This window comes from Sturnus vulgaris, chromosome 6, assembly GCF_052056855.1.
Source record: "Sturnus vulgaris isolate bStuVul1 chromosome 6, bStuVul1.hap1, whole genome shotgun sequence".
Lineage (NCBI taxonomy): Eukaryota > Metazoa > Chordata > Aves > Passeriformes > Sturnidae > Sturnus > Sturnus vulgaris.
This window is the reverse complement of record NC_142248.1, coordinates 1,167,250-1,189,522: the sequence shown is the minus strand read 5'-3', so window position 1 is coordinate 1,189,522 and position 22,273 is coordinate 1,167,250. Positions and strand designations below refer to the sequence as shown.

At 42.1% G+C, this 22,273-nt stretch overlaps 1 protein-coding gene across 4 annotated transcripts in view; it reads left to right on the top strand.

Moving 5' to 3' along the window:
- Positions 1 to 5,914: 5,914 nt before the first annotated feature.
- The window catches only part of KCNQ1 (potassium voltage-gated channel subfamily Q member 1), a 332,124-nt gene continuing 315,765 nt past the window's right edge, over positions 5,915 to 22,273 (top strand). For all 4 annotated transcript variants that reach the window (XM_088166667.1, XM_014887301.2, XM_088166668.1 and 1 more), the window contains exon 1: positions 5,915 to 6,312. In XM_088166667.1, coding sequence (XP_088022793.1) covers positions 5,915 to 6,312 — 398 coding nt within the window. The remainder of the gene's footprint in view (positions 6,313 to 22,273) is intronic.

Genomic DNA, 22,273 nt, shown 5'->3' with positions numbered 1-22,273 from the left:
GCTGAAACAGACTGGAGAGGTTACTGTGTCTACAGGTGTGTCTGGAGCAAGATATCCTAAAGATATCCCCTTTTAGTTTTATAAGGCTTTCACAAGTTCTAGATTTTTATTTTTCCTACTGTCATTTTGTTGAAGATTGCAAGTAGGTTGGCAGCAGGAAGAACATGTTGAGAGGGACTTTTACAAGCTGTGAAAGTGGTTCAGTTACAATTCTAGCACCACTTTCTTTTTGTTTTCTTATTGCCCATGAGCCCTTCAAGGGCTCTGCCCTGAAGTCCTGTTCCTAAAAAAGTAAACATTTAGGGCCTGAGTTCTTCAGACTCACATGGAAGATTTTGGTCAGTCAGAGAGCAAATAGAAGAAGTTAACATCGTAGAAAAATTTTGATCTTTAGTGACGGAAACCAAAACTCCAGTTGGCTGGTACTAGCCTTTCATATAAATTAATGTTCCTTAACAAGAAAAATGAAGAGTCTGCCGAGGTTTTTGCCTCAGTCTTTAATGGCAGCCTCTCTTGTCACAGCTCTCAAGTGGATGGAAAGCAGGATGTGGATTGGGGGAGCAAAGTCCCTCCCACTGTAATAAAGATCAGGTTCATGACCACCCGAGGAACCTGAATGTACATAAACCCATGGGACCCGATGAGCTGCATCCCAGAGTCCTGAAGGAATTGGCTGACACAGTTGCCAAGCCCCTCTCTGTGATACTTGAATAGCCCTGGCTGTCAGGTGAATTGTGACATGGCTGGGAAAAGGGAAATACTGCACCCATCTCTAAAATAAGTAGAAAAGAGGACCCTGGGAGGACCCGTTTTCCTCACCTTTGTTCTTGGGAATATCCTGGAACAGATCCTTGTAAAAGCTGTGCTAAGGCATGTGGAGAACTGGGAGGTGATTTGAGGCAGCCAGCACAGCTTCATCCAGGGCTGATCCTGCCTGACCAACCTAATGGCCTTCTGTGATGGAATTCCTACGTCAGTGGACAAGGCAAGGGATACAGGGATGTCATTTGACATGAAGGAATGTCATTTATCTGCATTCCTGTAAAGCCTTTGGCGTGGTCCCCCCAACATCCTTTTCTCTAAATTGGAGACTGATTCAATGGGTAGACTGTGAGGTGAATAAGGAATTGTCTGGATAGCTGCATCCAGAGGGTAGAGATCAGTGTCTCAGAGTTCCTAACGTGTTTGAAAACAAAACAGAAAAATTGTTGGTGAGGCATAAGCCTACATATATTCTCAGTCCTTCTTTGCTTTAGGACTTCAAACCCGAGCATTGGTGGACAGTAACATCCTTTCCCAGAATGGCACCAATATGCTTTAAAATCCTATGAAACGATGTAAACACATAATATAAAAGTAGCCATGCACGCAGATAGCATTCAAACAGATAATGCTAATCAGGGATGTCAGCAGGGCTGCGTGGCCTCTGCACAGCAGATATCTGGTGCATGCCACGCTATCTCCTGCAGGGCTGCTCCTCTCCGCTGCCCAGATTCCTGGGCAGACTGCATCCACTGTCAAAAATAACCCAGCAGTAAAGAAGGGAGGGAATTAAAGGACACCTCAAACTTTCTGAGCAGAATGCTATCTGCCCTTTTCTGTCTGCTCCATTTGTCTTGAAAGTGACTGACAGAGAAGCAGACTGCATAAACACCTGTTGGAAATGTGTCTTTCTGACAGTGATTAGTCTCCTAAGGAAGTGATGAATTAATGTCATCTCTGACTTATGAAAATTCATAGTCAGTGTTTTGGGACGTACTGCAATTTTGAATGCACTCTCTGTGTCTGGAGTTTCTGCTGGTGTGCTAAGTTGTTTGACTAGCAATGCCTGCCAACAGGGAAAACCTGCTGCATTTACACATGGGAAGCATAGATGTATTCAAGAGCCTGCAGAAAAGATTTTGCTTAAATTCAAAACCTGAAGTTAATTTGCATAAAAGCATACAAGTTGTATATTAAGAGATTTAGATGAATTTAAAATAATGGTACATGAGACTATCAAGATGTCCAATGGAAAATGTTTACATGTACTCAGAAAATTGTTCTTAATTAAAAGTTGAAGAATGAATGAAAAATCTGCATACATCTTCATACTGAATTGGCTAAGCCATAGTCTTCAACGGATTTAGCAAGTGAAGCAAACCCTTGTGTCTCTTTCCCCTTGCTTTTGTTTTGAATCTTAAGGCTGAGGTTTATTTGTGTAACATGTTATTGTTGTGTTTTCAAACTGTTCTTTTTGTCTGAGGTCTAAGTACTTTGTTGTTTTGTAGCTTTTAATAGGAATGTTTTTAAAGTAATAATGAATATGTGAGCAGATTTTTTCAGTTGATAGAGAATATTTCAAAGGTTTTTGTCATACCTTGCTATATAAAAATATATTAAAAATCTAGGACTTTATTCTTAGTTCAGTACCGAGTGACATTTACCTTCATCATTGACTGTGTTTTTAAAATTATCTACTCACTCAATTAAAATGTGGATTCTCCAGGAAATTGAACACAACAAAATATTTAATCCAAGAAAGAGTTTAAAAATTGAAACAACACATCTATCTCTCTCCTCTCCTTGAAAACTCTTATTTAACATGTCTCATACTGTAGCTGGGCAAAAATTGAAGTGGTATTAAAAAAAAAAAATCCCAAACCTAATTCAAACAAAAACCATCCCACAAAGTAATCTAACAGCAAACAAGAGGATTTCCATGCCAGAGGAGAACTGGTGCAACCTGTAATCGCAATGTAAGTGTTAAAGGCTTTCAGAACATTCAGATATAAACTGTTTGTTTGAGTCTTAGCTTCCACAGGGAAGTAATCAGGCTAAAGATCAAGGTGTCTCTAACTGGCTGCAGCAATTCTGCTAGCAAACATTCATCAGGGATTTAGCAGTGTGATCTTGCATGGTACTCTGGCAGGCACAAAGTGAAAATACAGCATGTCATGCAGTATGCTCATGTCATGAGCATACCTGATGCTGCAGGCATAATACTGTTCATGACATGGTACAGCATAACAGAAACAGAAGCCCAGGATGGCACAAACATTTTTAATCTGCTGTAGCACAAAAAAGCCTTTAAATAGTAATTTACTAGTCTTGATCCAATTAAATTTCTAGAATTGAGTGCTTTGCCATCAGCTTTGCTGTGTTACCATCATACTATAGTGACTTATGATATCTCATGCTTAGAATCACAGTCCTCTTAAAGACAAAGATTTGAAACAGTTCTTGCAAACTGTGACTTAAAATGTACAGGGTATTATTTCGCTGCAGTTCTGTAAATGCTCAGATTATTATTATTATTCTAAGAAACAATTCAGCATAGCAGTTCCACCTTAATATTTAAAGCCCACGTCCTCTTTATTCAACGTGTCTTCCTATGCTCTTCACTATCAAAGCCGAGATACCCAGCTCCATAAATATATTTGAACACTCATCTCCCTCCTCTTCCCATTTTTAACTCTTTCATGTATACACCACACTCTCTTTTTTCCTCTTCTTCCACTTACATAATTCTGTCGTTTTTGTAGAATAAACATGATTAAGATCAAGACGTGGCTACTTTAAGGAGGGGAAAAATGGGAATTTCCATTACCATCTTAAAATATGCATCTCGAAAATTTTGCAAATTAATATACCATTTTGGTAACTTAATATACACTAAAGATAATTATAGCCTGGATTCTAATCACTGAGTAGTCATTTATTGGACAGTTTTATTCAAGTATGATCTTGCTTTCACCTATGCCAGACATGTTTTACCATTCACTACCTTGAACTACTTAGTAATCATCTAACAATATGATTTTTGCTACATAAATGTTATCATTTATCAGTAACAAACTTAAAATGTAGATTTTGAATAATTCCTTGACTCTGGGAAAAGATCTTTAGATATTACCTAAATACTAATTTTAAATACTTTAAAATTCCTTTATTTGTGATGGTTCTTTGAAAGATTTAGCCAACATTAGAATTCCAGCCTAAACTTTAGGAAAATATTTCTGTCCTGAAAAACAACTCTATATATAAGGCTGTGGAATATATTTGAGACTTTTTTTTGTTTTGCAGTAAAAAATGTATTGAAAAAACTTTGATTTTTTAGAACAGTTTCTCACTGAAGATCAAATCTAGATTTTACCAATTTTCTCCCCTGTTTAGCCATTTAAGTATGTAATACCCCCTTAACTTTTCTTTTGCAAGGAAACTGCATAAGTAATACAGAAATTCCATTTTCCTAGGTTCAGATAGAGTGAAGTTCCTATTCTCTGTTTTGTTAATTAATGAATAACTAACAACATTATGCCACAACATTTTAAAAATATTTTGAAGAGTGTTATGAAGAACAACATCATTTACAGATTAACATATGGCCCCTCGTTTGGTTGAACTCTGTGTGTTATATTTTGCAGCTGGCTCCAGGATAAGGCTCTGTATGACCCAGACAATGTTGTGTTGGTCTATAAAACAAAGTGGAACACTTATATAAAGGAACACGTTTGTTAACTTTAATATCAAGACTTTATCAGGCTGGCCCTCAAACAGTGAGCCTTCGAGGGTAGCAATGACATTCTTTCTTCCATTAGCCAGTTTTCTTGCAGCTTGTTTCAAGAAAGAACAGTTTCTCAAAATAGAGAAACCGGGCTCTATTTTGACCTGCTACAGGAAATTTTTCCTTTGAAATACTGTTTTTATTAAGCTGGTTTGTTCTTCATGCTCTGGTGGAGGGCGGGAAAAGCCTGGTTAGGACGTTTTTGGTTCAGAAACAAGTTTTGCAAAGTCTCATTTCAACAGTTCTGTTTTCGTATTCCTAAGATGGAGCCAGATCCCCCACGGGTGTAAATCAGTACGACAGCCCACCCATCTTTCTTGTTTACACTGGTGGAAGATCTTGCTCAGTCTCCCTACAATTCGTGCAGCCTGACATTTGAATGGAACTGCAATTAGAAGGGTTGTTTTCGTTTAACTTTATTTAGCACCTTATCTCCCTGTAACATTCTTGTCCGGGTACCAGTATCAACCATGAACTCAACATAGCTCTTACTAGTGCTGTTCTATTTTGAGCTGGAAGAAAAAAACCATCACTCCAGATCAAAGACCACCTTTCCCTTCGCTCTGGGAATAGAAATTGTTAACCAACTAATTGGTGCAAAAAGCCACGACAACACACCAGTTATGGAAGTGGTGACTAACTCCACTACAAAAGTTATCCAGGCCCTCAAAATGATCTGTTCTTAATGGCCAAACGTGCAACTTTCCACAAAGCCCAAAATGCTGCTGGTGAGGGACCCAACTTGTAGAGGATGCAGTTCTGCAGGACTGCGTTTGCTGTGTTCTGCACTTTTCCCAGTTCTTCAGCTACTCACTCCCTTTGGTTACAGTAACACGAAGGTCTGCAAGACCCGTTCTTTGGGCTCGTAGTTCTTGTTACTCATTGAAAAAAAAAGAGCCTCCTTGAGGATTCGGACCCTGGCAGTGCTCCGCTGCAAGAAGGAGTGGAGCAACAGGTCCAGAAGGCTTCGGAGGTCCTAAATCTGGAGTAAGGGGTTGTAGCCTAGAATCTCAAACCACCCAATGCCACAGCTGTGGGAAACCCTGGCGTGGCTGAGAAGGCAGGAAAGTCTCCCTCTCTCTGTCCTGGCAGCTCCTCACAGAGGTGAGAGGTCGGCTCCGCGCAGCCACAGCGGTGACACGGGCACAGGTGACAGAGGCCAAGGTGGGCAGCCAGGACAGTGACACGGCGGCGCCGGGGCAGCGCCTCCCGCCGGGCCGCACCGGGACAGCGCCCGGGCCCGCCCCCGCTGTCCCGCACCTTTCCCGGCCGGAGCCGCCCCGGGGGGCCGGGCCAGCGCTGTCGGCGGCGGGAAGGGGCGCCCGGCGCTGCCCGCAGCTCCCGGGGCACCGCCGCGCCGCCCCAGCCATGTCGTCCAGCTCGCCGCCGGGCGAGCCCCGGAGCCGCAGCCTGGGCCGGCTGTCGCTGCCCAGGAGAGGCAGCATGACGCCCGGCAAGAAGGCGGCGGCGCTGGAGCTGGCCGAGAGCGCCCCGAACGCCCACTACGCCCCGCTGGCGGCCGCGCAGGGCGGGCAGGCGCCCGCGGGACGCGGCCCCGAGCGGGAGCGGGAGCGGGCGCCGCGGCTGCGGAGCGAGGTGGTGGTGGTAAGCGCCGACTGCCCGCGGCCCCCCGTCAGCCTGGACCCCCGCGTCTCCATCTACAGCCTCCGCAAGCCCCTGCTGAGCCGCAGCAGCGTCCAGGGCAGGGTCTACAACTTCTTGGAGCGGCCCACGGGATGGAAGTGCTTCGTGTACCACTTCACCGTGTGAGTACCGGCCCGCTGCTGCCGCCGGGCACCTGCTCCGCGCTCCCGTTAGCGCCGCTGCAGCGCTGCCCCGGCCGTGCTGCCCAGCGCCCTCCCCGCGGGCTCCTCCGGCACGGAGCCTTCCAGAGCAGCCCCGCTCCCGGGCTCGAACATCGTGCAGATACGGCGCTTCGGGCTGTGCGTGGTTTGGGCTTGTTTTTTTCTACCCTCGCAGGTGTGGAGTAAAACAAAAGTCACGCTGCGGGGGAAAGTTTGCCTTTTTAGTGAAGAGAAATGCTGTATCTCAGTTCTGTATCTCAGGAGCCCTTAGGTGTATGTATCAGGTAGTGCAGGAGCTGCTTTCAGGCAGTTTTCTTCAGAAGCCTACCCAGGCAGTTGGAATAAATTGTTCATACTGAACGTGGAAATGAAGTAGGTAGCAGTGTCACCCGTTCTTTATTAATTTTTGATGCGTGGCTCCTGATTTCAAGCAGTGACACGTGTGTGATGCTGGTGATCACTGCGTAGCAGCAGTTTCTAATCCAACAGGTGCTTCTATCAATTATCAGTGCTGCAGTCTTGTCAGAAGAGGGTGAGAAACAGGTGATGCTCCTTTTGCTTGCTTCTTTTATTGCCCCTGGCTCTGAGTCCTTGTGGCAGGAAGGTGTTTTTTAATTCTTAAGTTAGGCAGGTTGAAAGTTCTTTGTCTATAGCATTGTCCGTAGAGAGCAGTGTCAAATACAAGCCAGCAATTGGTAGGTGTGTGGTGCACGAGCATCTCAACAGGTGCCTCCGTGAGGAATCAGTGCTTTTCCATCGAGGTGTTGCTGAAGGCTTGTGTCACCCTTGGGCAATTGGTGTGCGTTAAATGTAGGTGAGAAGGTCGGGTAGGAATGTGGCGTGTGTTCATTGCATTCATGCACAAACATGTATGTGGGTATATATATCCGTTAAATGTATACATGCTTATTCCAGCAGCTAGAGGGAAAGATACTTTGTGGTCAAAATCCTAAGACAAAAGACAACAAAGTTAGTTTTTATGATTTTGTTATTGTATTCTGATTTTAAGTTCTGTTTCTAAGTAACTGTTATCTAGATTCTGTTCAGGATTTTGTGCTTCTGTTCCACACTTGAGGATACTGGAGTGTTTAGGTCAACAGGTTAAGTGGTATCAACTTTATTTTAGTGGAGGGGAAACAGCTGTCATCTGAGTGTATGTAATTGGGAGATGACTGGGTACAACTGCTGAGATAATTGTGGGCCGTGTTCTCTTTAGCGTTTTGATAATGCCATGAGATGAGAAAATAAATAATGGCCATAATTATGAAATGCCTAATGGTTGTGGTTGAACAATGTAGAACACTTTTGGGAATTGGAGCTCCCCTTTTATTTTTTTTCCCCCCTAAAAAAGAGTTTTAGGTAGCCATCTTTTATGGTTTCTGACCTTTCAGGTGTCTCAAATTATGTTTAAATGTTTCAAATCTTACCAGCAAGTCTAGGAAAACTCTGAAAAACAAAAACTAAGGTTACGTTCCTTTGCCTTCTTAAGGTTCTAGCCTGAATTTTAACACTTCTTTACTTGCAAGTATTAGCAGTGTGGATTGATCCTGCCTGTGCAGGAATTAAGATTCTGTAATATGTGTAAGTCATTACCTGCCTCCCCCCCGAGCACACACCCATGGTGTAAACATTAGCCCCAGCATTTCCCCTCTTTCCAGAACTCTTCTGATGCAATGATGAGTGACAGCGGCAGTAAATATCCTCAAGCATTGTTCAAAGAGACAGAAGAGGGTACTGCCACCCTTTTAAGTTTCTCGCAAGGCAATCTGCAAGTACCATTTAGGCAGCCCCACTCACTCTGCGTCCCACTAGCAGAGGGAATTGAGGCTTGACTGTTCTCAGCCCAATTTCTCTCTCTTTTCTTTTTTTTTCTTTTTTTTTTTTTTTTTTTGTGGTACATAAGCTTTTTGTGCTCATTAAATCATGGTTTAAGTTACTGGTCTTTGGTCCATTTTTCTCCCAAAGCAACTTTGTGCTGTGCCAAGGAATGCTGTGTTTGGAGTACAGTCCCTGCCAGCCAGGTGCCGAGTATTGGCCGATGAATAGCTGCTACAGAGCAGATCTGTCTGATTCAGAGGAGCTGCTGTGTCCCAGCATCTCCTCGGGAGGAGGCACGGGACGTGCTTAGGCAGACAGTGGGATACAAGGGATGAGGTGCAGAGCTGGAAAGGACTTGGAGCCATGAGACACGGACTGGAGGAAGTACTTGGTTGTTCTATTGTCAGCACACGAACAGTCATTCATTGAATTCTGAGCGGGGTTTTACCTGGGGGGGTGCAAGGACCCTGCTGTTTGTCTCTCCTGCCCAAACGAGTTTAAGAAACGGAGCTCATTTTGCCTGTTGTCTTTTTGACTGCCTCCTGCTTTATTCCGGGGGCTTTCAGCTGCTTGGAGGTCTCGGTCGCTGTCCTAAAGGTTTAGAGGGGAAGGAAAAGAAACGAGAGCATAAAGACCTAAGCTGAGTAGAGAGCCCTGGCCAAGATCTAGCCCAGTGATGGGAGCAACAAGCACTGGAGCTTAATTTTCTGTTTTCTGCAGGATGTGGAGTGTGTGGCTGTGTTCTTAATTATACGCTGTAATTATTACAGTTAGAAACAGCTCCTGGAATAGTCCGTGTAACTTGCTTTGGACCTGTATCTCTGGCTGGTTGTTAAAGCACTGTTTATTGAGCGATAAGAGCTACATCTACTGATTGCCTGTCACACCCTTTTCCTGCTCAGGAATCTTAAGTCAGTGGTATGTAGAATACTAAAAGCTAAGAACTGATACTCAGGATTGATTTCCCGCGGTTTTATATTATATTGTTTAGAAAAGGGAAGTTGAACACCAAGCTTTTATCCACACATTCTAGGTTGGTGTGTTTGTTTCATATCATTTTGATTGCTGCATGTTCTGGTGAGCAGCAAAGCCTGCAGTGTCCCTTGACTTAAAGGATAGAATCTGGTTGTCTTGCACAGATCAGGCCAATGATCTGTTTTCTTCTGAATTATTTCTTTCATAAAGTGTCTAAAATAGCTGGTTTTCACTATGCAAAATGTCTATTCTCTCTTGTTGATATTTTCCATCTCCAGGGTAATTTGACACCCCAGTCTCTGATTAAATCCATTTAATGCCAGATAGGTCTTTTCCAAGATCTTTTCTTACTTGCTTAGACCAAAGAGGAAAAACATCTCAAGTGAGCAGAATAGGGAATGAATTATTGTGCCTCATTTACACTCAGTTTTTGAAGGCTGGGGAAATAGTCTCTGTGGGGAGAAGGAATGGCTAATCAGCTATTAATTTACCACTCAAAAAACCTGCCTAAACGTACTAGCAGAGATGATAGAACTTCTTAGTTCACCTACTTGACTTGGTTTGATTTTGTAATAAATTTCATTTAAATAGATGAAGCATGTACCTGATTTTTTACCAGGGCCAGTAAATTGTGTTTGATGGCCAAGGATTTACATGCATGGCTTCTGCGAACACAGCTGGTGATTGCTTGGGGACTCGGGCTTTGCTAGCAAGAGCTTGCCCTGTGGCAAGGCTGTGTGGATGGCCATGTCCTGCCGAGGCCACCAAATGTGTCAGGGCTGTCAGAGGGAAGCAAAGCCTGAGCCACTGTTCTCAGTGACCTTCCAGGCTAGGGCATCTTATCACACTTATCACAGCAGCGCACCTTGAGAGAGCAGCTTTGAGAGGTGAAATGTTCTGCAGCCTGAACAAATCAAGGTTTCAGCCTCTGTGAGGAGAGGTGGAAAAAGAAACCCTGCCCTCAGAGTGACCTACTGAAACTCTTGGGTACCGTCCCACTGTTGGAAATGACTGTACAGAATAAGTGGTCAGATGTTAAAAAGTATTAATTAAGTGTTCAAGGGAAGAGGTTCTCCTCATCCTCTTAATTTTAAAATAAACATCATAAAACGTGCCTAAAGAAAGTGAAGTTCTGAACTGATTTCTCATGTTCTTGGTGTGACAAATAATGACTTCTGGCAGTGTTGCCTCCCTGTGTTCTTTGAAGTGTTGGCTGTAACCAGAGGGAACAATTTGGAAACTGATGGACCATTGATTTGTTCTATTGTGGCAGCTCTCCTTTGTTGCCATGCAAGATAATCAGCTTCTATCTTATCTCTGCATGCCTGTACCTGGTTCAATTTACTTTGCCTTTGTATAAGTTTAGTTTAATCAGCAATGATTGTCATTGAGTTTGTTCGAATCCCAAGTTGTTTACATAAGCTTGGACTGGCCAGTGGCTGGGATTTGGAAAACTGGAAACAGGCAAACTCTGAGAAGCATGGCTGCATGTGTGTGCACACAGAGATAGGAGGTGAGGGTAGATAGAATATTCCAGTTGCCTGCATCAGGACTCAGAGTGATCAGTTATTAAAGGCAATGCAGTGTTTACATCGTGCTCTTTACTTACATTACATGAAAATTACGTGAGGAAAAAGCATAACTCCAACGTAAAATCCCATTTTCGCCGTGTTTCCAGACATACTGCAAACACACTGCCAAACCTACTGGTTGTTGTGTAAAATGTCAGGAGGAAAAAAGATCCATAAAACAATTAGTGCGTGCATGTGCTCACACATGTCGTTTCTTTCAGACTGAAAAATGTTGCAAATCGAAGTGCTGTGCTTTTGACATGAGCATTTGTATGTTTAGAGATTCTTGTGGCTTGAAATCAGACTTGCAGATTATTACTTCTGTTTTCAAAAAAAAAAAAAAAAGGAGACACAAACCCTCCAAAGTAAGCATGGCATTTCCAAGTGGAAAGAAAGAAATATGACTTGATCATGGCTATATTCCTTTTGCTGCTCTCAATAGCTGGAAGACCCAGGTTTAGCTTGTTTTTGTCTCATCAAGACTGAGGTAGTTTAGTTGGGGCCAATTTGCAGCAGAGCAACCTAACTCTGTGTATCTATCAACGTGCTTGGTGCCAGTTTTATCTGAGAGGAAAAGGGATTGGAAAGCTGACTTTAAGCATTCCCAGAGAGTAGGGAAGACCCTTTGCCTGCCCCACAGAGGAAAGTGTGCTCATGTTTAGGAGCTGCTGCTGCAGGGACACCCCTCTTTGCTGATCAGCCTAATGTTGAAGCTTGGGCTCTTGGCAGATTTTTGGGTGCAGGAGAGACTGAGAAGTGGCTTAAGGGCTTTGTTGTTCCCTCCTTACTCTCTGCATGCTGCAGTGTAGCCCCTTAGCTAAATATTGCAATAAGGTGTTTCTTTGGGACCATGTAATTGAAATAGTATTTTTGGGGTTGGCCAGTACAGAGCTTCCCACTCTTGCCCCGTTTCCCAACCTGTAACTTGCCAGAAGTTCCATTTCTGCTGTGGGCTGTCCTGTGACTGAGACCAATCCAAGTTTGTGCCATGAGGAGCTCAAGTGTCAGTCTAGTTACGGATCAGACTGGGTCCCCATTTTTCTCTCCCAGTGGGATAGTAGAAGTTCTTAGGTTAAGAAATGCAGATACAAATAACTATGTAATTATCTAAAAAAAAAAATTTAAAAAAATCCACATTTACTTAGTAATTGACTGTCATCAGAAAGAAAATCAGTATGAGAAACCAGTCCCTCTCAATGCCAACACTAATAGGTAATGCCCTGAAGCCACTTTGATGCAATCACCATCTTTATGTAATTTATTGCATTCACTGATTGCTGCATAAAAGTTATTGTGGAAATGTATTTTGATTGTTGAGGAGGAAGGAAGGTGAAAAGCTAGGCATCTTCTACATAAAATGACTTTTGAAAACACCTCTAGCAATAACTAGGAAAATACAATTTCTGTTCTGAAATGCATATTGGGATATGGTTGGCTACTTGAGAAAAAACTCATTGGGTCAAGGAAGTTTTGTGGGGAGAAAAAGAAGCTTTGTAATTGCACTGATATTTAGGTTTTCTAAAATCCAGTGGAAGCAGAAGACTGTAAACTGGCAAACACGCTCAGTGAAGACAGGTTGTGTGCAGTGGAGAAATAAAGAACTGTGAAATGCACATATAGAAGTTATGCATTTTTTCCATTTGGGCAGACTTTCCTGGGAGAGGCCTTCTCTCTTTTCCCACATCCTTCCAGTATGATATTTCAAATCCTTCTCTTATGTTTGCTTTCATCCAGGAAAAGAATTATCCTACTATTAAAAGTTGCACATGAATGATCTTAAAAAAAACCCCACTAAGTGCAGTATTCATATTTCTGCTTCTCTGTCAGATGGTTGGTTGGGCAATTCTGGCACACTTCCTTGCCCTGGCTCCTCAAGTGCCAGGGAAAAAACATGCAAGCCTGTGTAGATGGGCCTCTTTCAAAACTTCCATTGCAGCTGAATCAAGGCTAGAGTTGAGGTTCAATTGCAGTGAACTAATTAGGCTGAGCTCCAAATGCCTGAGTGCTGGATGTGTTACGAGCAACAGTGCCAGCACATGCTGCAGGGAGCTGAGCATAGGCACAGTGCTTAGCTGACTCTAAACTTGGCACCACCTCATTAATTTGGTGTGTTAATAGATTGTTTAATGTGCATTAGTGGCTGAGCACAAAAGCTGTGAACACTTGCTCATTCAGTTCCAGATGGAAAATAGTGTCTTGTTGGGGGCAAGGTGTTTCCTGCCTGCCAACAAGAGGTCCAGCGTGTCTCAGATGTCTTGGAGAGCTGCCAGATGCAAATAAACCTGGTGGGGAGGCTGAGCTGCAGCAGAATGCCCAGACTGGTGAGTTTTTAGGTGGGTTAGGTACCTAAGCCTCCTGGTGCAGTCATGCTTCACCTGGCATAATGGCCTGTGAGAGCCCTTCTAATGCCAGTCATGGTAATGGCACAGGCATTTGTACAGGAGTAATTGATGTGTTTTCACCTCCTACCAGGAAGATATGTATGTGAGAGTATATTAATCTCTCTATATATAATATGTAGGAGCATTCAACGCTTTAGGAGTCTAATTTAATATTAATTTTGCTCTGTTTCTAGATAGTGTTTTTTTTTTTGTTTTTTTTTGTTTTTTTTTTTTTAATTAAGAGTTTTCTCTGTCTTCAAGGCTGTGTGTACCTGGAGGGAATAGAAAGGTGCTTGGTGGAGCTTTCCCCTTGTCTGATGTGACCAATTTTTTAGGACTTTATTTTTCTTTTTTTTTCCTACTTCGTGGTACAGAGTAGTAAAATAACAGTTATTTTCTATATTCAAGGAGCTGTAAGGAATTGGACCCAGTGCAAAGCAGGGCCTGAGTAAGAGTGTAAGTATGGAGTAAGTAATTTAAAATAACAAAAGAAACTACACTAAAACCCAATCAAAACCCCCAAAACAACAACAAAACTCCACAAAACCCAAAAATACTGTCCCACATTTCCTCAGAGGGCGTTCTCCTCCTTAACAACCACATTTTACAACAGAAAATGTGAGACCTGGAAGCATTGCAATAAAACATAGGCACAGGGGGAGCCAGTGTTTTATTAAAGCTTAGTACAATCACCATGACAAAAGCCAGGTTTTTTTCTCTGAACTGCTTTAGTCTTAGAACTTCCAGTTGTGTGAAATAATGAATACACATTCGTTCAAAATTGACTGAGTCCTTTTTAAGAAAAAAATGTCTGGTACTTTTTGCAAGGAATACATCAAATACCAAGTCTGCATCCTTGGAATTTTATCATTTTGAAAGGGATAAACTGCCAAAAATAGGAAATTATACTGCATGTTGTTAGGTGGCCTTTAGATATTCCTAGTAAGGTGCCCAGTGTAGAAATTTTTATTTTGTCTTATATGTTCTTTACAATCACTGTGGTGATTTAATATTTTATGAAAAATGGTAACCAAAGTCAAACCCAGGACAGGGCTTCTGGATCCTTTTAAGTTTTTTCTGCTTCTGCAGAAGCCAAGATGTGGATCTTTGAATTCCATACTAAAGCCCTCATTAGGAATATAGATCTCACATATATTTTGCTAATGCCAGTGGATTTATGAGACCTCATTTGACAACACAGTTTTGTCCCATTTGTAATAGAAAATGGATTTTTTTACTCTTAACTATAAAATCCCTCTTTGCTTTCTGCTGAGGTAAATGCTTTGTTGTATAACTACACTAGTATTTATTTCAAATGAGAATATACTGTTTTTAGTGAGCTAAGATCTTAGAGTAGTAGAAAATACCTTTGTTTATCCTAAGAAATTGTGCTCTTGATCATATCTATTAATTTTACTCTTACCCCAAACATAGAGCATATATTTTCTTTCACAATAATAGGTAATATGATACATTTGTTGGAGTAGTACTTGGTTTGATTCGTAAGAGGTTATCATGTTTAACTTAACTATGTGAACAGCTATTTGGTTCCTAGTGGGAGCAATTAGTAAAGGTAAAAGGTAAGGACCAACTTGTAAAGAGAAAAACTTGCTTCTACTTATCTCTGAAATTAGGGCAATTAAAACTACTTGCTAAGCTTTGTGCACCAGATGTGTAGAAATGATTTTAAATTATTTGATTTATAATAAGACTTTATTTTTAAATTCTAAGCATCTCACAGTGCTAATTCTGTGTCAAGTTTTACTTTGTCCAGGTGACTGTTGTCTCTTTTCTGTAGTAAATATTAAGTCACATAACATTTGTGTGCAGGCTTTTTACCATCTCACCAGTAGTTTTGTTGTAGATTTCTAACAATTAGTGGTCTTCCCTCTGTCCCTCCCTATGTGATTCAGACTGGGTAAGAGCACAGGCTTATCCCCTCTGTTTAGTCCAGAGTGTGGCCACCCTTACAATAAACTGCTCACTGTCAGGCAGCTGGAACTGACACAAGGAGGCTGGGCAGGCTCGGATGTGTAGAAATTCAGTGCTTAGAAGTCGCTGGTTTCCTCTGCAAACCTACAATGAATTCCTGAAACCTCAGGGATACTTTTAAATGATTTCAGTTTTTTTACAGTATTTTCTCATTGCAGTGCTAATATTGCATACTTTTATATGAGTTGGATAGTACAGAAAATTGGGTCACAATTTGAGGACAGAATGTAAAGCACCCACCAGGTAACTTCCTTGGATTCTCTCCAAAAACACCAGCTTTAATAGCAGAGGCAAGAATTACAGAGCTCTTGCTTATCCCTTGTACCACAAAGTCCTTGCAGTGAATGTATTTTCTTTCTGGAGAGTAAGGAATTGCTTTCAAAGAGTGTGTTTGTTCCTGCAGCAGCTATCCCCTTCCCCATGTCATCTAAACATGAGCTGGAACTGGCTGGAGTCTTCTTTTTCACAATGAGCTGCAGGGCACCACAGCTGAAATAAAGGTGCCTCATCTCTTGTACGGATGTTGACAAGTAGAGCAAAGGAGAATGAATGCAGGAAATGTTGCTGCTGCTAATCTCATTCTTACACCCTTCAAATGCCTGAGCCCAATTATTTGTGCAGGGAAGGCTGGGGAGGAGACAAGAGCAAAGATCTTCCATCCTGTGGCTTCAAGAAGTAGAGAATGTCCTATGCTGACCCCGTTAAGAGTCAGTGGTGTTTGTGTACTGTACAATGGCTTCATCTGATTTTTACAAACTTCAGCAAATAAGGCCCTATTTTTCCCCCCTAATATTCACCCTCAGTAGATCTAGTAGAGGCTATTTGTTTTTCACCCCGTCTTAGAAGACACTTAAATGTGGTCAAACCTGACAATGAGTAAATAACTAAACATGTATTGCTTTATTGTGGTGTGAGTAAACTTCATGTGATTGTATGCTGTTGTCTTAGCCGTGACCCAGAAAGTATTGATAATTGGTTCCCAGAACTTCACACAACATAAACCTGCTCACTTGATGTTTTCTGTGTCAACAGGTCATCCAGCACCCCAGCACAAAGCTGTCTGAGCATCCTCTTTCAACAGCATGTGAACTATGACAGGCACAGGCATCTAAGTGTTGCCCAGTCATATCAATGCCTTCATAGCTCTGTTCACTCAAGACAGCTCTTTGTGGATTTTATTTAATTTTATGACATGATCTTATTTGGGCAACTACATATTTGAACCACAGAAATGAGAAAAAAGCTACAAGAGTGAGGGGGAAAGCAGACCTTTGAAATCCTGCAGGTTTTGCAGCACATGCAAGGCTGTAGGTGTCCTGTGTTAGTGCTGACCTTTCTCGGGTGTCTGGATTGCTTATTGCATTCTGGTTTTCAAGTACCGAGGTTCTCTCTCGATGACTTTTGTGGCATTCTTTTGTTGTGTGGCTTTAATAGGAAACATGACACATCCATGAAGTCTCACCTTAAAGTGAAATAAAGAAATTGAACTGTGAAAATGTGATGTACTATGAGAAGAGCCTAATCTCTAGAAATTTTCAGTGGATTGTTATCTGTAGGAGTAAAGGGCCACCTACTTGTACCTCTTACATGGAAGTGGAGATAACATTCAAGCAGGTTTGGATACTAGCTGTTAGCCTCTGCTGAGACTGTCTGCTTTTTCTGAGGGAAGTTTTCTGTCAGATGCCTTTCTCTTGAAAGAAACAGTGCTTGTTTCAGGGAACCCTGTATATGGTCTGTGTTTGTTGTTATTAAAATAATATATGCAAAATGCCATGGGATTCTTTTCTTGAGGAATTCTGCTGGAAATGACTTGGTAAGTAATCAAACTGTTCCTAAGTACTTTGAGGAAATCAGTCTGTTTATACAATGTGTGCTAGCCCTCAGTGTGAACTGTGGTCAAAACCCACAGCCATGTGTATCTTTAGTTTCCTCCTCCTCCCTGTAACAAATGCCATCTGATGATGCTTCTGTCTGATTGCTAAAGTGAAGTGCTGTGTTTTCATTTGAATTGCAGTCTCTCTCCATCCCCCTCGAACACCACATCTGTTAGTTTGAAGCAGACTTTATTGTCACTGTTTTTTTTTTCATATGGTGTCTCTTTTTGCCTGCTCCCCACCCTCCCTGTGTCTCAGGCATTTTGGTGTAGAAGAGATTTTGTGTTGAGTTTTACTGGCTGTGAAATACCACAGCCATGGGAAACTTGTGCAAGTTTCGGACAGGAACTGAAGGCAGAAATTGACCCAACTGGAGTGAAGTATCCCATAGGCAGCAGTTGATTAACCAGCATAAAATTTGGCTTCACCACTCAGATTCACACCTACCTTGGTAAAATAAAACTGGTATTGTATAGCATGTCTTTTAAAAGATATTTAGAAATTGAACTCTGCTTTGAATAAGTGGTTTTCCTATGTAGGTAGGATATGGGATGGTAATGAAATTGATTTTCTGTATCTTGTGATAAATGTAGGGAGGAATGAAACGGTTTTTACAGGATAGTTGTAGGAACAGCACTGCTATTGCAATGCAAGGAAGATAAATAGTGATGGGAATGCCGGGCAATGTGTGCTTTCTCTCCCAAAGTGTCAAGTGGCTACTTTATAGTAATGAGCTGAAATAAGTTTGAATTCATGGAATGAGATGGAGGAAAGTAGCCTAGACAGTAAGGAAGAGGGACCACCTGTAAATTTACTTCTCCCTCACAACTCCTCCAGATCAGTGTTTCTGCCTTCCTTGTATCATTTTATAGAGAGGAGTGGACCAGATGAGCTCCATCAACATCCCATGGACCTGAATGAAAGCAAGAGATTTACTGATTGTAACCTTCTCTGCATTTCATGTCTCCACCAAATTTGATATTAATCCAGATAGTTTTTAAGGATGAATCTGTGCTGCTCTCCTAGACCTGGATGTGGGTTAGAACTGGGCTGTGCCTGCTAGATCAGCCAGGATAAGGCTGTGTTAAGCATGGAGGTAGAGGGAATGCATGTGCAAACCCTGAACTGCTGCAGGTACCGAGCTGTTGGGCCAGAACCAGCTCGCATCCCTCCAGCTGGTGCAAGTGCCTGTGCTGCTCATTAGCACAAGCAGGCACCAACAATCCTGGCTGGCATTGGCACCAAAGCCTGCCAGAGGCTGTGACTCCACCTGACTGGGTACAGACACTGCTCTATGCTGTAGCATGATCTTCTAGAGCAAGGACCCTCATGCCTTGTGCGTCCTTACATCTTCTAGTGCCCTGGGAATATTTGTGGCCTCTAGGATGAAGCGATAATACACATTGGTGGCCAGTCTGTGCTTCTGAGTTTACCCCTGGTGCTGCTGTGGTGTCTCAGAGCGCTTTGCTCTCGGCACCCTCGGGTATGTGTGAGTGCTGTGACATCAGAGACTGGCTGACAAGTCTATCATGAATAAGGTTTTTAGCCTTCTTACCCTCTGAGTCACAAGTTCAGTGGAAGTTGGAGGCTGTTTGTTCTAGATGTGGTAAATAACACAATCTGACTGCTCTCTCCTCTGGCACCCGTGTCTAAAGCTGTTATCAGCATTGCTGTGGCATGTTTGATTTAGGGGCAAATTGGCACCTCTCTGACAAGTGCTGGAATGTCCCGGTCTGTCCTTGGGGTGTTGTTGGCATCTTTCACACCAATAAACCCCCATCAACAGTCGTGATCATGGGCAAACACCAGCCAAGTGCACAAAAGCGCTTATCGCCAGCTACACCGTGCATTCACAAAAAGCAAAGCCATAAAATCCTCCAGTGGCTGGCCATTCCAGAGCTTTCTGCTAGACTTGAAAAGAAGTCCTGAAGAACACAGGCTCCTTATCAATTTTAATTGCTGGGCAGTGGAGGGCTGCCGTTTGTTTAACGTCATTTGGTGTAAGCAGCTCTGACACGGTGTTGCAGGGATGTTTCTGGCCAGCAGCATTCTGCTGAATGCAAAATTAAATTCAACAGGAATCCTGTGTTTTCAGGAAGAACTCGGGTTGAACAATTGAATCCAGCAGGTAAAGAAATGCAGAATGGAATGTTGAGAACAGATTGAGTGGAGGTGCACAGGGCAATGTGAAGATGTTACATTTTAGAAAGCTGAGGTTTAAAAGTCTAGATGCTGCTGTACTGTATTGCTTTCTATTGCTGCTGAAACTAAATTCTGCATTACCTAATCCTTTAGAAACAGAAAAAAATACGGGGTTAATATTTACTGAATAGCCCTGTATTCCTGGTACACATTATTAGCCAAAAGTCATGCCACCTTTAGGGAGCTGGGCCAGACACAAAATCACTTTGAGCAGTTGCATCAATATTTGTGTATGGCTTTGCCTGTGAGATTTTGGCGTTGAGGTCAGTTTGCGTGGATTTGAGCAGTTGTCAGATTCTGTGAGGACCTACACCTGGATCAATAGAAACTGGGAGATGTGCAGGGTTTGGAAATGTCAAGCAAGCATTTTAAATGCAATTGAAAGTGCATCTGAACCACTTTTAAACAAAAGGACAGCAAGAAAACTCCTTGAAAATTACTCTAAAACCACAACTTTCAAACAAGAAGCTGATATGAAAGAAATGTGTATTTTAAGGCAGCTGTCAGGGAGCAGATTGACAGCTGTTAGCTCATCAGGAGTAGCTGCAATGGAAACTGCTTCTCTGACCTCAGGTCTACTCCTTAAGCAGCAGATGTATCCCATCTATCTCTGCTGTGGTTTTCACACATGGCTGCAGAAGATATGTTAAAATGTCCCTAGCTGACTTGGAAGGAGACCTGAATTCACTTGCTTTCTGTAGCAGCTTTGAATGTCTTCAAATGAAACTTCAACAGAAATAACCAATTCTAGGAATGTGACTGTAGCTGTTTGCATTTAATGCTTCATCCTTTTGTTGAGATAGTCAGGGAAACCCTTTGTTTTGATGGGTAATTTCTTGGTAACTGTCTATTCCCAAAGAAATTGGGGAAGGGGAACAAAAGGAATATGTAGAACAGTCCTGGTGACTGATAATAAGGACATCTTTATTTTGGTGCCCCCCAAGTACAGGTAGAGAATAGCCTCTTCTCATTGCCTCTCCTACAAACCCCTACACTTCTGGTTGGTGAAGTAGCAAAGAAATAAAAATGTTTTAATTTTTGTTATTGGTGTGTATGTATTTGTCTTCATTTGAAATTCTTTTTCCTTCAGCATTTTGTTTTGTTGTGTGTGTGTGTTTCTGAACTTCTTTGGACTCTTGGGAGAGCAGTTGTGTATTAGATTAGGAAAAGCAGCAATAAGAAGCTAGAGGAGTTGTTTACTTTCTGTGTTAAAGCCTGTCCACACTTAAAGTGGAAGGAAATTGCTTCTCCTTGTTGCCAGGATTTGTGTTGGTTTTGTTTTTTTTCTTCCTGCATGAGCAATTTCATCACTGAAACTGCTATGGCTTATGAAATGCTGAGCTATTGATGTGTCTGTAGTTAATTTATGGAGAGGAACACTCCTGCTGGAATAATGCATAGCCAAGCTATTACTGGCTGGCTACTTCTGTGTGATGAAACAGAAGCAGGAGCTGGAATCAGTCAGTTTTTAAGTGGTCACCAGTTCAAGTCTTTTAATTCAGAGTATCTTGGCAGTGTTACTACGCTGCTGCTTTTTGCTTACATGGATGGGAGGTGTCGATTTTTTCACTTCCCACCATGATTTATTTTGATGTTTCCTCATATTTGTTAGCTTTTATTTTTCTCATGAAATAGGAGATGTTTACCTTTCAAGAAAAAAAAAAAAAAAAAATCTTTCTAAGCACTCACAATTGCAGCCAGGGAATGGATTTGCAGTTTTGTCTGCAGCAAGCAGTTCCTGTTACTCGTGAAACGGGAGTGGCTTCTTAATAAAGGCGCCAGATCTCTGCTATGCAATTACCATAAAATAACCAGTGCAGCAATTCGGTATTGTGAGCAGCTTGACAACCAAATGCTTTTTGATTTGCTTGTAAGCTCCAGTGAGGAAATAAATTCTGAAGAGCAAACTTTAATGCTTAATGTGTGCCCTGTTTCTAGATTGGAAAAAATCTCTCCTTAACCCACTGTGTAATACAAATGCACCTACACACTCAGCCTTGTTAGCCAGGAGACTTGATGGGAGTTACAAGAAACTCTGCAGCTATGAATGCCTATTTTGGATATGAACATAGCTATGAATGCCTATTTTGAATAATTAGATGAGCAGCTATTGAAGGGCACCAGCTCCTTCAGGCCTGCAATGTGATATTGGATGTTCTGTAATCTGCTTTGAGCACAGCTGGCCTTTTAAACAATTTTACTGTCAGGTTGCCTTTTTTTGTGTGTGTGCAGTGCTTCACCAAAAAAACCCACACTGCTACATGGTGGAGGTTGCTAGGTACTAGGGCAATGCAAACAATAAATAATAGGGATCATGCTGGAGTCCTCTGAAGTGTAACATGAGACAGCCTCCACAGTAATTGCTCTTTTTTTGCTGGCCTCAAGCAGGACTGTCTTTAAGGCTGGGACACATCCTTTTAAAATAGAGTGCAGTGCATGAAGTGAAAGGTGTCATAAGCAACTAAAAGACATTAGTGGTGGATGCTCATGAAAGGAACCTTGTTTGGAACCAGTCCAGTGAGTTGCAGCCTGTGTCCTGGGAAATGTGGTGCCCTGCAGCCCAGCCACAAGGATGGGGCTTCTGAGAAATTCGGTTCCTGAGCTCTTCCAGGGAGTTATGCAGGACAATCTGTTTCGCTGTCAGTGATTTTTTTTCTTTTTGTGTTAATTTGTGCTTTGGTTTTAATTCTTCTTTGTAGGTGGAAGTCTTGCTGATTTCAGTGTAATACAATATTTGAAATGCTGAGTATTTAAAGAGTAATAAAAAACTTGCTGTATAAGTGTTCATTCAGAGAGTACTCAAGCATACTTTATTCTCTGATGTCTCATTTGTTTTTCTTCATCTTGACCTGTGAGTCCAGGGCCTGCCAAGTGCACGTTTGCTCTGATTGTTAGAAAAAACAGGAGGAGATAGAAAGCTGAGGAGAAATAGAGAGTGAAGAAGGGCAGAGGTTTGTGTAGTACCAGCTAAAGCAGTGGAGTTAAAACAGATAAGTTATCAGTGTGGTGGTGAAATTAACCCAACAGGTCGGTTATTAATGAAGAGCACTCCAGGCTCTCAAAACATTGTTGGCCAGATAACTGCAGTACCACAAGGGGAAATATTTGT